Genomic DNA, 16721 nt, shown 5'->3' on the forward strand with positions numbered 1-16721 from the left:
ATAATAATGACTAACGCTCAGTTAGTCGTTCTTTGGGAGAGTGTAACCTGGTCCCTCCCCCCCCACTGGAAACTCGGGTTTTTCGTCCAGCAACATAAACTTGACTACAGAATACATGCAATTTACAGACAGTATATGCCAAGTAATATGGTCTTAGCCGCTGATGCTCCATAAACCCTACTACAACAACTTTCACATGCTCTTGACAATATCATAATACTTCAGAAAAATTTTTTTGGCTGGTGCAGCATAAGCCTCAGGCTTCCTTGCGCCATATAGCTAATAATAATAATAATACAAATAAGCCCCGTCTTGCCCACACTAACTTGGAGCAGGAGAGAGTTTTAATTACATCAATGAAGCAAAAGAATTTTTATGGGCTTTTTTCGCTTGAAGGACTTAGACTCACTCATGCGAGGGTTTCAAGGTTTTTCTCCCGAAACTCGGGTTTTTCATCCAGAAAACAGAAATAATCGCCCACAGAACACACACATTCTAGAAAACATAATATAGGGCACAATATGGTCTAAGTCGCTAAGGAGCCTAAGCCCTACAAAAAAAAAAAAAAAAAAAAAAATTATATCCACTGCATACTAAAGTTGTCTGTACAGGTACTCCTCGGTCTACCCGATAACACAGTGGTTATAATAACCGTTCTACTCACTCTGGGTAAAAATGGCCAGGGTTCAAATACCATGAATGACAGGTGGAACTTTTATTGTTTTCCTTTATTACTATTATCATTAAAAGTCTAGTAAAACAGGCAAACCAAATAGAGAACACAATTACCTTATGGATATATTTCACATAAGCAGATGAGTTTGCTCTCAAGCATCCCAAATATGACAGTTTTTCTTCTTATTCACTTAACGTCACCTTTTTGTAAGGGTGACTACACAGTTCTCAGACAGATTTTAAATTGTATGCAGTGGAACCAACTGATAATGCTACTAACAGCAAATTCTAAAAGGGAAGTATTCAGAGAAGTAATCAAAGAAGTTACTATGGTTTTCATATCAACAAAGAAATACTGTTCAAGGCTTAGAACTAAATGGATGTTAAATGAACTATCGAGACAAGTCGCAGAGAAGAAAAGTGCATGTGATACATATAAATTATCAGCTGATACAGAAGCCTCTGGTATGTATAAATTAGTCTGTAATCAAGTCACAAAAGAGTTTAGGGAAGCAAAGGCAGATTACGAGAAATCTTTGGCAAAGGATCACTGGTTAAAGAAGTAATGCAGTACCATTTGGACAGCATGCATTTATACTACAATCAGAGCATGTTTTTTTCAAGGAACGGTCTTGTCTACCACAACTGATAGGTTACTATGATGCAATGAAGAAAGAACGAAATGCAAAAAATGATTTTGACATCATATACTTAGATTTCAGGAAGGCTTTTGATACTGTTGCACATAAAAGGCTGCTGTACAAATTGGAGCAATGTGGCATTAAGGACAATTTACTGCTATGGATAAAGGGTTGGTTAAGTGAAAAAAGACAGTTATTTTCAATGGACACTGCTCTTTATGGACTAATGTTATTAGTGGAGTTGCCCCGGGTTCAGTAATAGGTCCATTGTTGTTTTCAATATTTATCAATAATATTGATGAAGGTATATCAGGCTTAAAGGCTAAGTTTACAGATGATATAAAGGTCGCTAGAGTGGAACAAGATCTATGATAATTGCGTCGATGGGCTGAGAAATGGCAGTTGAATTTTAACATAGACAAATGCAAGGTACTGCACATGGGTAGCAGTACCCTCAGAGCAACTTATCAACTGTGTTGTACTAACTCAGGGTAGTGCAGAATGAAAAAGTCCTGCAGATAATTGTGCAGTCAGATATGAAATTCTCTGAGCAGTACAGAGAAACTGCCAGGACAGCTGATGGAATCTTGTCAATGATATACAATAACTTTACCAGCAGGGATAAGGAAGTGCTTGACCCATTGTACAAGGCAATGGTTACACTGCATCTTGAACAATGCATACAGGTCTGGAGGCCTCGTTTTAAAAAGAATGTAGATATGCTGGAACAGGTGCAGAGAAGGGCAACGAGTTTGGTGAAGAGAACAAAAGGGTAGTCTTTCCAAGAAAGCTTCACTGCTGCAAATTGCAAGCTCTGGAGACTACGCACCTGATAGGAGATCTGATTAAGCTGTTAAAGGTCTGATAGAATTCCACTGTTTCTGAGACTGCATTATGAGGCGACATAAATTCAAAGTGAGGAAGGATGTTTGAGGGTTAGATGTGCGGAAATTTGCCTTCAGTGAGCGGGTAGTTAATCATTGGAACAAATTTTCTTCTGTTTTTATGAAGTGAATATTTGGGTAAATTCAAGGAGGTACTAGACAAATAAATGGATGTGATGGAGAGATGATGCGGAAACTTTTTTTTTTTTTTTTTGCCATTACTTTATAAGATTGCTTTTTTGCATTATTTGCCATTACTAATACTAATATAATACTAAATACTAACGCCCTTTACAGATACCTTGCACTCATGCCTCATCCCTTAGTTCTTTTGTTCAAAAAGAAGTATACAAACAGGGTGTCCTTTTAGTGTTTCTTATAGTGTTATTCATCCTTTATTCCATCAAGTCTCTGTGATAATATAGTGGTTTCGTTGCTTCTTTCTCGCTTCCAAATCCCGTTGGAGTTGCAGGAATCCTTCAAACTCTATTAAAATTTAAGTTGACTCATGGATCTTAATTAATTCCGTTTATTAACTCTTGATCAGGATTCCATGCAATATAGAGAGGCAACAAATACAAAAACAGACCAGTGGTCAGGTTTTCTAGAGGCATTCTAGACATAATAACGGTCCGGCATGGCTAATTTGAGATGACCACCTGTACTGATAATTACAAGTTTGCCTCGGAACAACTAGCGCAACCGTTATAGGGGCTTACAATATAAGCGGATACATAGAAATTAATAACACAAACAATCATAATCAAGTATATATAATTGATATGAAACACTAACATATAATCTCGAGATGTTAACATTACTGATGCAATCAATGTAGTTTACATAATGCCAGAATTACATGGTATGTGGAATGTAGGTGACTGCACAAACTTCTGAACTGTAAAGTCCGGGGTTAGAGGAGAGGAAAGATGCAACATGCTGGTTATTTTAGTTTATTTGAGGATTTTCCATAGAGCAATACACTTCGTTGTTTAACCGGAGGAGAGCCTTCGCAGAGCATCTGTCTGCGAACCAACAGAGTATGACGCAACAGGTTTGTCCGCATACACGGCTTGGCGGTACCACGTGCCACGAAGCAATTAGGCTTAGAGGTTTGCAGATAAGCATTACTTAAATTCCAAAGCAGTACTTACACAATTTAGTCAACAACTTACAGGGATATAAAAGTCATCATGGGTGCACACTTTGATATATTTGAATTTTAACATAAATTCCACAGTAATGAGGAAACTGAAATAATTAAGGCGATGGGACAGATCACATCAAAAAAGGCAACCGTAACAAATAAGCGCCACATGGTTTTTTTTCCATAATGGTGTGATCTGTAATGTTTAGTCATAAACTCACCTTCGAGTCCCAATTTCTCCCTTTTTTCTTGGAGGGACTAAAGTGTTCACAGACAAAAACTGAAGATCACAATTTTGAATTCATAAAAGATTCATATTATTTCAATGAGTGGACTAAAATATAACTACACAACTTTTATTACTTTGCTGTGGAGAGTAAACGAGGGCCAGAAATATTTGTTAACAGCTATATAACTTTTGTTATAATCTTGGAATTTTTCTTCGATGCACCATTTGGCGGCTCACTTAGACCCGATACTTTATTCAACAGTAAAAATAGGTTTGCTAAAAGAGGCCTCTCATCCTCTCATGTAAGACTAGCAAATCTCGTAACGGCTTTCACTGCGGAGCCTTCAGTTGTAAATATACATAGGGCTTATTGAGGATTTACTTATTTAGCCGATATTAAACAAATTAAAGTCAATTCATGGATAATGGTATTCTGTCCAATGTGAAAATAGCCCATTCTTTCTGGACCAAAAACCTGTCTTTGCCACTTTAGTAGTTGTGTCCCAAGATTGGATCTGAACGATGTGTAGCAGGACAATGTCACCCGAATCCTGGACTACCCAAAATCTCAACAAAGGGCTTCCTCATTCCAGACAATGAGAATTCCTCTTTGCTGACATTTTCCCCAACGCCAATTCTCACATATGAGTTCCCATGACTCTGTCACTTGTTCTGCTTTTCCCAGAGAAATAAATTGAATGCAGAATTTTGTGTAATTTTAAAATTATTTAAAGGCCTTTTGCTCTAGTCATTTTGATAATTTCTTTCCATCATCCTTATTATTTGTGTAACAAAGTTCACTGAAATCAAACTATCTTTATAACCCAGGGGGCTCACATCTGGTGAGTATGGGCTTGGCACACCCAGGATCCTGAGCTGGATATCATAATTCTTCTCTTTCTTGGTGATTCCCTTCTACTTTTGACTCTCTCTCTCTCTCTCTCTCTCTCTCTCTCTCTCTCTCTCTCTCTCTCTCTCAGGGTAACCCGGGAACTTTTTTTTTTTTTTTTGCCTGGTGCAGCATAAGCTTCAGGCTTCCTTGCACCTTATTGCTATTAATAATAATAATAATAATAATAATAATAATAATAATAATAATAATAATAATAATATATTATGGAGTAATTTTTCATATACTGAGATTATACGTCCAACAGTGTTTGGCTGGACTGTGTGCTACAGGGATCCCCCATAAAGAATCGCGGCATATCTGTGCCGATTATTCACTCCCATCACTTTTCTTCATGCAAACACCATAAAAGATTATTCGCTGTAAAAGCCAATGTTTTGGGGACAGCATGTGATGCAGCTGCATCAGTGCAATGATAATACAAAATGTTGTTTGGAAAGAAACCAATGCATAGTTTCTTTCCAAACTTTTATTATTACTATGCCATAGTAGCTTAACTAACGTAGCAATAGCCCCATCCCTACCTCTAAAAATTTGAGTCTGCATCACCAACCCTGTTGTGCTGCACACATCCGTTGCACAGCCCAATGTGCAACCTTTTCATGAGATCAGCTAACTCATTCACAGCTGTCAACTAGTCTATGAAAGTTTCTCCGTCATAATTGAAGTATGCTGTAACTTCTGCTGTTGTTGATTTGAATATTTATTGGGACTAAAGCTACTAAGAGTACTACTACTTTACTGAAATGTTCAAGCTGTTCCAAGGGGCAAAAAAATAAGAATGCTCAGAAACTTATTTATTTATTTTTTAATAGAATTATATGGTTATGTGTTAAAAATAGCATAAAAGAGGCAAAGCAAAAAAAATTAACTAAACAAATCTTTGTTCCTATTCTTTATTTTTGAATTTCGTTGATTTTACTTGCTTGAGATTGGGCTATTTAGTTATGTTTTGGCGAATATTTTTATTTTGTTCTTTATTTTTTATTTTATTTATTATTTACTAATTTGTATTTTGAGTTGGTAACTCGCTGCTCAGGTGTCAACTGTTATCTGAGTTGTTCGTGACTTCTCTGACATGGGGAGTTGTTAGTTGGTCATGTGTGTTTACACGTGTTTGTGTGGTTAAGTTGTTAAATTTTAATTTCAGTGCCGAGTCAGAAGGTTACTGATTATTTGCAAAAGAATGAGCTGTATCAAACAGTTTTGCCTTAAAATATTCTTAATTAGTTTACTTCAAAATAGGGTTTCAGCACAGAATGTGTCTGTCAGTATTTGGTGTTGTTTTTAACAAAATAGTTACATTTGTTCTTCATCAGTATTTTGTTGAGTTTAAGGTTTGTAAATATGAGGCATAAAAGAAGGTAAAAACTACGTACCATATGAAGTATTCTATAAGTGTGACTTCATTTTTTTTTCTTCAGTTTTCTACACTAGTCCGTGAAATAAAAGATATTAGCTTCATGTAAGTTGGAATTATAGAAATAAATTAGTTAAGAATAGATACGGTTTGACAATACCTGAAGATGCGTCGCAGTTAATGCACTGATCTGAATAATCATGTTGATTTGTCATCACATAAAGTTCATTTCACGTGTTGGTTTTATACTAATAGCAATAACTACGATCTTCTTGTATTTATCAGTTATTAGAAAGGATCAGCAACATTTGAGGGATTCATCAAAATCTTTTCGACCTTCAATTGTTTGGGGCAAAAAAAATCAAAATGTCATTAATGGCCCATCTGTTCACACTAAACCTGTTATGCAGAAGATGACACAGAAGTGGAGTGGTCACCTCCTTAAAGTGACCAAGGTGACAAATAATAGTGAATGGAAACCTGTAGTAAGGTAGGCAAATTAATATATAACAATATAGAACATTTGATTAAGTTCCTATCAGACATGAAAAAGTATAAAATTTTGTTAGTTGTTAGCAAAATGGTGCAAGAAAGCAAGGTTATTTAAAATATAAATTAATGCATATATATTGTAGAGGTATGGCATTAAGGATAAGTTGCTACAATGGATAAAGGGATGGTTGAGTGGGAGATGACAGAGAGTGGTAATCAATGGACACTGCTCTTTGTGGACAAATGTTATTAGTGGAGTTCCCCAGGATTCAGTGCTGGGCCCATTGTTGTTTTGTGTATTCATCAGTGATATTAATGAGGGTATATCAGGATGAATGTCCAAGTTTGCAGATGATACAAAGGTTGGCAGTGTTCTTAACGACAGTAAAGACAATATGCAACTCCAACTGGATCTAGATAAGTTGGGCAAATGGTCTGAGAAGTGGCAACTGAAGTTTAACATTGACAAATGAAAAGTACTGCATATGGGCAGCAATAACTGAAGAGAAACCTACCAACTGTGTGGTACTATACTCAGGGAAGTGGAAAGTGAAAAAGACCTGGAGGTAATTGTTCAGTCAATTATGAAGTTCGCTGGGCAGTGCAGATGGGCTGCCTGGGCAGGTCATGTAATCTTGTCAATGATATATAGGAATTTTGATAGCAGGGACAGGGAGATGATTATCCTGTTGTACAAGGCAATGGTCAGGCCACACCTAGAGTACTGTGTACAGGTCTGGAGATCTCATTTTAGGAAGGATGTAGAGTTGCTAGAACAAGTACAAAGAAGGGAAACAAGATTGGTGAGGAGAACAAAGAGGTGCTCTTACCAAGAAAGGCTTAAGTTCTGTAAAGTGCAGTGCCTGGAGAGTAAGCACCTACGAGGTGATCAGATTGAGGTGTATAAGGCCATGAATGGGTTGAGCAAGCTGAATGCTGATGGGATTCTTCCTCTTGCTCAGATTAAGAATCTGAAGGGGCATAGATTCAAATTGAGGAAAGACAGTTGTAGAATAGATGTGTGGAAATTTGCCTTTAGCCAGTAGGTGGTTGATTGGTTGAACAGACTTCCATCTTTTGTTGTGGAAGTTGATAGCCTAAATAAATTTAAGGCTGAGCTGGGCAGGCATTTGGAATGAATGAAAGAGTGAATGGGAGTGTTTTTTTTTTTTTTTTGGCTGATTATGCATAAGCTTGCTTTCTTGCCTCTACTAATGCTAATATGGTCTTGGATTGAAGTTTATAAGGAAGAGGGCTCAATAAATATTTGTAATAATTGTGTGTCAGGTTAACTCTTTTTATTAATATTATTGATATGTAATTAACATTTTAACCAGGGACATTATTACCAGGAATTTTCATAAGGGACAAGAAATTAAAAATAGGAAAAATTAGTAATTGCTGATCTGAGATAATGTGAGTATTAATTTTCAAGCTGTTGACAATTTCATTTTTGGTGACAGTTTCAGTTTTCATTTATTTCATATATCCTTATATCTTAGTAAATATTTCTATGTCGATCCACTGGTGATATTCTGGCTTATGTTACCCATTTATAAATAAATTCAATGGAAAAGTTCAGTGAAACACAAGCAGTTGCCCTTGACATCTCAAAGGCTTTTGATCATGTTTGGCATAAAGGTCTTCTAAACAAGCTTCCATTTTATGGTTTGCCAACTGTTTTTTGTAATTGGTTATCCAGTTTTCCCTCTCTGACCGCTCACTGAAGGTGATGGTAGATGACTCTCTCTCTCTTCTAACTTCTCCACTAATGTTGGTGTTCTTCAAGGTTCAGTTCTTTTCTCCACTCTTTTCCTTTTGTGTATTAAAGACCTTCTTCCATGACCGGAAATCCTATCTATAGTTTTGCTGACCATAGCACATTGCATTCCACTTTCCAGTTTGAGAAACCTTGCTCTGATCAGTCAGCTTCAACTTCTCGAATATCCACTACCAATTCCTTAAATGCCGATCTCCAGGTAATTCTCCAGTAGGGCAAAGACAGCTTAGTTGATTTCAGTCTTCTAAAACTCAGTCCTGTCTTATATCTCACAAAAAGGATTCTTCTGTTCCTATTCTTATCTTTGGTGACTCTGATTTCTAGGCAAGATGATATATCTCTTTTGGGGATTACCCTGACTTCTAATCTCTCTAGGTACAAGCACATTATAAATATTGCTTCCTCTGCAACTAAAAACCTTGGTTTTCTCTTTCGCTCTTATCATTACCTTTCTTCCAAACAGCTGTTCACTCTGTACAAATTACAAATCTGCCCTAGCATGGAATATTGTTCCCACATTTGGGGCAGAGCCCCTAAAGCCTCTCTCAGGCTTCTAGATTCCATTTGGAAGAGGGCAGTTAGGTTAATTAATGACTCATCTCTTAACAAAGTCTCTCCACTTGCTGTTTCATATATGTACTGTTTCTGCTGCATACCTTTTCTACACATACTTTCATGGGCACTGTTCTTCTGAATTGGCTTCTATAATTCCCAGTCTCTCTTTCAAAACAATCTGAACATGTGCCATCACCAGCCAACATCCATTTACTGTCCAACTTCAAACTCAGAGAAACATCTTTCATCTTCCTCGTTTATTCATTCAACTGCCGTTTTTTGGAACAAGCTTTTTTCTACATATTTCCTGAAAATTACAGTCTACAGAAGTTCAAGTCTAATGTCAACAAATATCTTTTTTCGACTTCTCAACCTTCAGCCCAAGCATGGTACCAAGTACTATAGGTTCTAATACCTCTCATGTTTGGGGTTTTCATAAAAAAATATATATATGTATATAATTTTTTCACCTTTACTTGTAGTCTTGATAAGGGACACCAAGGTTCCACATTGTGTGGCAATATCATATTTGCTTAATATTATTTCATTTTCTATTATATAATTATTTCTTGCCCTCTGGCTCTCTGAACTAATTATACAGTACTTACTGCTTAGTACCTTTCAATTTCACTCTTAAATATTCCATTTCTCTCTTCTTCGTATTGATCTTATTACTAAACTGATAATCATCATGGTAGTTGGGTTTCCCTGATTGTCAGTAACTCTAGTCCACGAAAATTTCTTCTTTCATGCTTTCTCTTCTCTCCTTCCTTTTTTTATTTTATTTTAATATATATATATATATATATTTTAAAAATATATCTTCTTTCTTCATACTGTAAAATATATATACATTCTGGCTGTAGGGTATGTCTGCCTATGCAGGCCCTGATACACTGATCCATAACCAACGTTATCTTTCTTTTTGCTACAGTTACGCTCCAACCCTTACTTATTTTCTTAATACTATTATATATATATAATAGTATTAAGAAATATATTTTATAAGATTTATAAAATTTTATATATTTTATAAGAAATATATTATATATATATAATAGTATTAAGAAATATATTTTATAAGATTTATAAAATTTTATATATTTTATAAGAAATATATTATATATATATATATATATATAATAGTATTAAGAAATATATTTTATAAGATTTATAAAATTTTATATATTTTATAAGAAATATATTATATATATATATATATAATATATATATATATATATTAAGAAATATATTTTATAAGAAATATAAGAATTATAAGAAATATAAGAAATATAAGTATTAAGAAATATATTTTATAAGATTTATAAAATTTTATATATTTTATAAGAAATATATTATATATATATATATATAATAGTATTAAGAAAATAAGTAAGGGTTGGAGTGTAATTGTAGCAAAAAGAAAGATAACGCTGGTTATGGATCAGGGACACTGCATAGGCAGACATACCCTACAGCCATAATGTATATATATCACTTGTATAATTAGTAATAATATTTTTTTCTCCTATCTCATCCTTGTTTATTACATTGTATTAGCCTTTACTGTAATATTGTATTAGCCTTTGTAACCTTGTATTAGCCTTTACTGAAACCCCTGGCTTGTAGCCGTGAAGGGTATTGTGTACTGCATGTGCGTTCTGTATGCAATAAAGAGTTCTAATACATTTCTAATATTTTATAGTATGAAGAAGATATATTTTTTGATCCTGTTGAATCTACGATGTACACAAGAAGTGAATTCAACGAAAAGGATAAGAAATGTAGCGATATATGTTAGAATGAAGTAACCAAGTAAGATATGAAAACGGGACAGATAGTTGGCAAAAACTTAAAATAAGAAATGAAAAGGCAACCCGAAATAAGAATACATTGCAGTGTTTTTCACAATTTCAGTGTCTTCGTCAGAGGTCATCCATCAAAATTATGAGAAAGACTGTAATGTACTTGCTTCTGTTTCCAACATGTTCTGTATGCTAAAGAGCACATGTGCTGTAGTCGTGTTATGCACAAAATTTGAAATTTTGCAGCTATTCTAGCCGCAAATTTCTTCAAGATGAAATTTCTTCGAAATTTCTGCAATTCTGCAAGAAGAGGAATTTCAGATACTAATTGGGAAAAACAGTGTATATGGAAATATCTGTAAAAGAGGGCATACAGGAGAAACAATGTCTGTATTATAGGGGTGTCGTGTTTGTATGAGAGGTACCATCTATTAATATCATTGCTGTCTTTTGAACAGCCTAAAAGTTTAGGGCTGGTTTTAAGGCCAATATGAAGACAATATTTTGTGGGAGGGCAGATTTGCAATTTGTAGAGTTATCTGCTGAGATTAAAAAAGTAAGCTTAGCTTTTTAATGCAGCAGAAGCAATGTTTTGGATATGCTTATGCCAAGAAGAGATTTGAAATCTTTCTTGAGGTTAACTAAGTTTTATTTGCTCCACTAGAAAATTACCTGCGAGCCTTGAGAGCCTTGTCAATCAATTCGGCCCTGGAAAGATTGTGCAAGGCTCAAGGGGTAGAATTTTTTTCAGCCTGGACTGTACTTGTTAACAGGAGAGATTGCTTCTACAGGGATGGGATACACTTAAATAGAAAGGGTGCAAGAATATTTGCTGATGCTATCGAGGCAGTGTTAGGTGGGTCGGAAAACTGCTAGCTTGGGGGGAGACAAAGACCAATAGATTAACAGTAGCCACTGGCAGAGGTGAAAGAGATTCTTGCACTGCTTCTATTAGAATGAGCAGAAGCCTGGAAAACAAGATGCATGGTATTTCAGAGACTGCTGGGAGCCATTGCGGTACAAGTAAACACATGGGTTGTGTTAGGGTAGCTAAGAATAGAAACAGGTGCAGGTATACTTGCATGTACACCAATGCTAGGAGTTTAGTAAATAAATTTGATGAATTTGAGGTATTGCTCAAAACATCAAAGGCAGATATTGTTGGGATATCAGAGACGTGGTGTCACACAGATATAAGGGATGCAGAACTGCAATTTGGGGAGTACAACGTCTACAGAAAGGATAGACAGGATAGGAAGGGGGGAGGGGTTATGCTATTAGTTAAGAAACACATAAAAACCAAGGAAGTGAAGCCAGTCGACATCGCCGGACAGTGCAGTGTTGAGTCAGTTTGGTGTGACATAAGCATTGGGAGATCAAAATTGAGAGTAGGAGTGTGCTATAGGCCTAATGACTCTGATGAGTATAATAAGGAACTGTACAGGGAAATAGAGTGGGCCAGTAAATCAGAGAGTCTTATAATGGGAGATTTTAATTTCCCAGATATTGACTGGAATTTGGGGGCTGGTTACTCACACACTAGCAGGGCTTTTGTGGATTTATTGGATGATTGTTTTCTACATCAGCATGTTCGGGAGGCAACTAGAGGGAGTAATACTCTTGATTTGATTATCAGCAGTGATTCTTCATGCATTAAGAATCTGCAGATAAACGAACCACTAGGTGGCAGTGATCACAGTGTGCTGAAGTGGGATTTACTCAAAGAGGTAACTACCATTAGGGGTAAAGGGAAGGGTTATTGCTTCCGTAAAGGCGACTACGATGGACTGAGACAGTATTTAAATTCTATACAGTGGGACCAGCTGATGATGTTACCAACAGCAAATTCAAAATGGGAAGCATTCAAAGAACTTATCTTGGAAGCTACTAGGCTTTACATACCAACTAAGAAATATTGTTCAAGGTTTAGGCCAAAATGGATGTCAGATGAACTAATGAGGCATATGGCAGAGAAGAAAAATGCATGGGATACTTACAAATTAACACATGACACAGAAGCCTATGATAGATACAAGTTGATATGCAACCAAGTTACAAAGGAGGTTAGGCAGGCAAAGGCAGATTACAAGAAATCCTTGGCAAGGGATGCAAAGAAAAACAGCAAAGAGTTCTTTACTTATGTAAACTCTAGAAGGAAGGGGATGAATCAGATTGGTCCACTTGATATTGATGGGTCAACTGTTGATGATCCTGCTCAGGTAGCTAACAAACTAAATGAATATTTTGCATCGACATTCACACATGAGGAGTTATTCAGCGAGGGGAATGCCAGAGGTGTATCCAACTCTAGCAGTAAGCTACAGAATCTTGAAATAACTGGGAGTAAAGTGGAGGAGAAACTGTTGAAGATAAACACAAGAAAGGCACCCGGGGTGGATGGGATCTATCCAGTTATATTAAAGGAGGCAGCAAAGGAAGTAAGCAAACCCTCAGCCATAATTATGAGAGCTTCCTTGGACTCAGGGGAGGTACCCATAGACTGGAAATGTGCAAATGTGACCCCAATTCACAAAGGAGGATCAAAGGCTGACACAAGTAATTATAGACCTGTGAGCTTAACTTCTGTTCCAGGAAAATTAATGGAGGCACTGGTTAAAGAAGCACTGCAGGATCATTTAGACAAGACTTCAGTTATAGCTCAGACACAGCATGGTTTTGTTAAGGGGAAGTCTTGCCTGACCAACTTGATTGGATATTATGATGCAGTCACAAAAGAACTGGATGCAGGGAATAACTTTGATATTATATACTTGGATCTTAGAAAGACTTTTGATACTGTTGCACATGGAAGACTGCTACACAAATTGGAGCAGTGTGACATTGGAGGCAAATTGCTGCTATGGATAAAGGGGTGGTTGAGGGGGAGAAGACAGAGAGTGGTAATCAATGGACACTGCTCATCGTGGACTAATGTTATTAGTGGAGTCCCTCAGGGCTCAGTGTTGGGTCCATTATTGTTTTCTGTATTTATAAATGATATTGATGATGGTATATCAAGCTTAATGTCCAAGTTTGCAGATGATACAAAGGTTGGCAGGGTTGTCAAGGACACTACTGACACTATGCTGCTGCAACAGGATCTGGAAAGGTTGAGCAGATGGGCTGAGAGGTGGCAAATGAAGTTTAACATTGACAAATGTAAAGTACTACACATGGGAAACAGCAACCCCAGAGCAACGTATCAACTCTGTGGTACTACACTGACAGTGGTAGAGAATGAAAGGGACTTGGGGGTGGTTGTGCAGGCAGATATGAAGTTCTCTGAGCAGTGCAGACGGGCTGCAAGAGTAGCTCATGGAGTATTGTCAATGATATACAGGAATTTTTCCAGCAGGGATAAGGAGGTGATTATTCCATTGTATAAGGCAATGGTCAGGCCACACCTAGAGTACTGTATACAGGTCTGGAGGCCTCATTTCAAGAAGGATGTAGAGCTGCTGGAACGAGTACAGAGAAGGGCAACAAGATTAGTGAATGGAACAAAGGGGTGCTCTTACAAAGAAAGGCTTAAGTTTTGCAAATTACAGTGTCTGGAGACTAGTCACCAGCGAGGTGATCTGATAGAGGTGTATAAAGCCTTGAATGGTTTAAGCATGCTCAGTGCTGATGGGATTCTTCCTCTAGCTCAGAAAAATCACCTGAGAGGGCATAAATTCAAATTGAGGAAAGACGGATGTAGGATAGACGTGAGGAAATTTGCCTTTAGCCAGCGGGTGGTTGGTTGGTGGAACAGACTTCCATCCATTGTGGTGGAGGTTGATAGCCTAAATAAGTTTAAGGCTCAGCTGGACAGGTATTTGGAACGAACAGAGGGGTGAAGTGGAAGTGGGTTTTTTTTTTTTTTTTTTTTTGGCTGATGCTGCATAAGCTTGCTTTCTTGCATCAAATGCCTCTGCTAATGCTAATACCTGCAGAGCACTATTTAAGAAACTTGTGGAAAAGTGGGATTGGGTATATTATTATCCAGAACTATGGATACGATTTCCAAGAAATGGGAGATAGATACATTGGAGAGAAAGGGTGATTGAAAGTATAGAACCTTTGGGTTCTATACTTTCAATCACCCACCATCACGTGCAGCAAGTATTCAGAGTGGGAAAAAAAACCTTAAAAAATTAGAAGGCAGATCATAAGATGAAAGCAGGCTTAGATGGCCCCTACACCAAAGATAGTTGAATATCATAGGCAACTGTTTGAATTCCTTGATACTTTTATGTGGAATTTGACCACAGTTGAATAACAAGCCAGGATATCACCAGTAGGATTGGCACTAACAGAATCCATATTGAGATTTCAAAAGAGTGTAAAATAGTGTTGAAGTTAATAGATATCTCCATTTCTTTGGAAAGGGTGGAGGTAAATGCAGTAGGATGGCAGTTGGAAGGGTGAGATTTGTCACCTTTTTTAGGAATTGGCTAAATGTGAGCCATTTCAATTTGTAATGCGTGTTCTTTAATTTTAACATTTCTAAACTTTTTTATTTAAAATTACATACTACATCGAATATAAACATATCACATAGAAATTTGGAAGGTGTGAATATTCTGTATCATAAAATAGGAAACTTCTATTAATGAAATTTATTGGAGGAAGCATAAACTATTTTAGTATTTTTTTCTGATCAACTACATTCATATAAAAATGCAATGTATTACATCAATTTGCCATTACTATTAAATAAGATCTGTATTTTCTATAGACAAAATGACTATCAGAATTGAAAAAGTTACAGAAATTAAAATTTCAATTTTTGCTAAACCCCAAGACATGTTAGCAAAATGCAATCAGAAAAAATCTGTAAGTTGAGAGTGTCTTTTTAGAAACACAGTTACAGAAAAGGCATGAAAAATGGGGAATTACAAACAGTTAGTATTTATGAAAGCAGGAAAGTGTGAATATTAGTTGTCATCCCAAGGTATGCCTGAGTAATTGATTCCCCCTGAGGACAGTACAGTGTTTTGCAAGTGGTTCTTGTTTAGGAATTATCAGGAGGGTTTTGTAATCTTTGTCATAAAATTAAAAAATTGTTGAAGTGATTCACATTACATTGTACAGTTAGATTTACAATGTTGAAGATTTCAAGTATTCAGTGACAACTGACTTTTTTGCACTGTAGAATGCTATTCTGTGATTAAAATGACAGGTTGCACGAATTGAGTGGAATTATTGTTAAGCAAGAGACAAAAATAACTCAATTTATACTTTGACCTGTGTATATAAATAGGCTTTAAAACAAGTATTTGTCCCATGTTAAGGGAAGTCTTCTCTGACCAATTTGATTGGATACTATGATGTGGTCACAAAGGAACTGGAGGCAAAGAATAATTTTGATATCATATATTTGGATCTTAGAAAGGCTTTTGATACTGTTGCACATGGAAGGCTGCTGCACAAATTGGAGCAGTGTGGCACTGGAGGCAAATTGCTGCTATGGATAAAGGGATGGTTGAGTGGGAAAAGGCAGAGAGTGGTAATCAGTGGACACGGCTCTTCATGGACTAATGTTATTAGTGGAGTACCCCAGGGTTCAGTGTTGGGTCCATTGTTTGTTTTCTGTATTTATTAGTGACGTTGATGGTATATCAGGCTTAATGTCCAAGTTTGCAGATGATACGAAGGTCGACAGGGTTGTTAATGACGCTAATGACAGTATGCTGCTGCAGCAGGATCTAGAAAAGTCGAGCAGGTGGGCTGAGAGGTAGCAACTGAAGTTTAACATTGACAAATATAAAGTACTGCATATGGGAAGCAGTAACCCCAGAGTAACATATCAACTGTGTGGTACTACACTGACAGTGATAGAGAGTGAAAAGGACCTGGGGGTAATTGTGCAGGCAGATATGAAGTTTTCTGAGCAGTGCAGATGGTCTGCAAGAGTAGCTCATGGTGTCTTGTCAATGATATACAGGAATTTTTCTAGCAGGGATAAGGAGGTGATTATCCCCCTGTATAAGGCAATGGTCAGGCTACACCTTGAGTACTGTATACAGGTCTGGAGGCCTCATTTCAAGAAGGATGTAGAGCTGCTGGAACGAGTACAGAGAAGGGCAACAAGATTAGTGAATGGAACAAAGGGTTGCTCTTACGAAGAAAAGCTTAAGTTTTGCAAATTACAGTGTCTGGAGACTAGGTGCTGGTGAGGTGATCTGATAGAGGTGTATAAAGCCTTGAATGGTTTGAGCATGCTCAGTGCTGATTGGACTTTTCGTTTTGTCAGAATAA

General features: G+C 36.7%; 1 protein-coding gene across 1 annotated transcript in view; it reads left to right on the top strand.

Moving 5' to 3' along the window:
• The first annotated feature begins 5560 nt into the window (after positions 1-5560).
• Positions 5561-16721, top strand: part of LOC150088084 (glucoside xylosyltransferase 1-like) — an 81356-nt gene continuing 70195 nt past the window's right edge. Inside the window, exon 1 of the mRNA XM_090370011.1 lies at positions 5561-6336. Coding sequence (XP_090226137.1) covers positions 6047-6336 — 290 coding nt within the window. The 5' untranslated portion in view covers positions 5561-6046. The remainder of the gene's footprint in view (positions 6337-16721) is intronic.

Source organism: Mastigoproctus giganteus, chromosome 3, assembly GCF_048544385.1.
Source record: "Mastigoproctus giganteus isolate SK-2022 chromosome 3, ASM4854438v1, whole genome shotgun sequence".
Lineage (NCBI taxonomy): Eukaryota > Metazoa > Arthropoda > Arachnida > Uropygi > Thelyphonidae > Mastigoproctus > Mastigoproctus giganteus.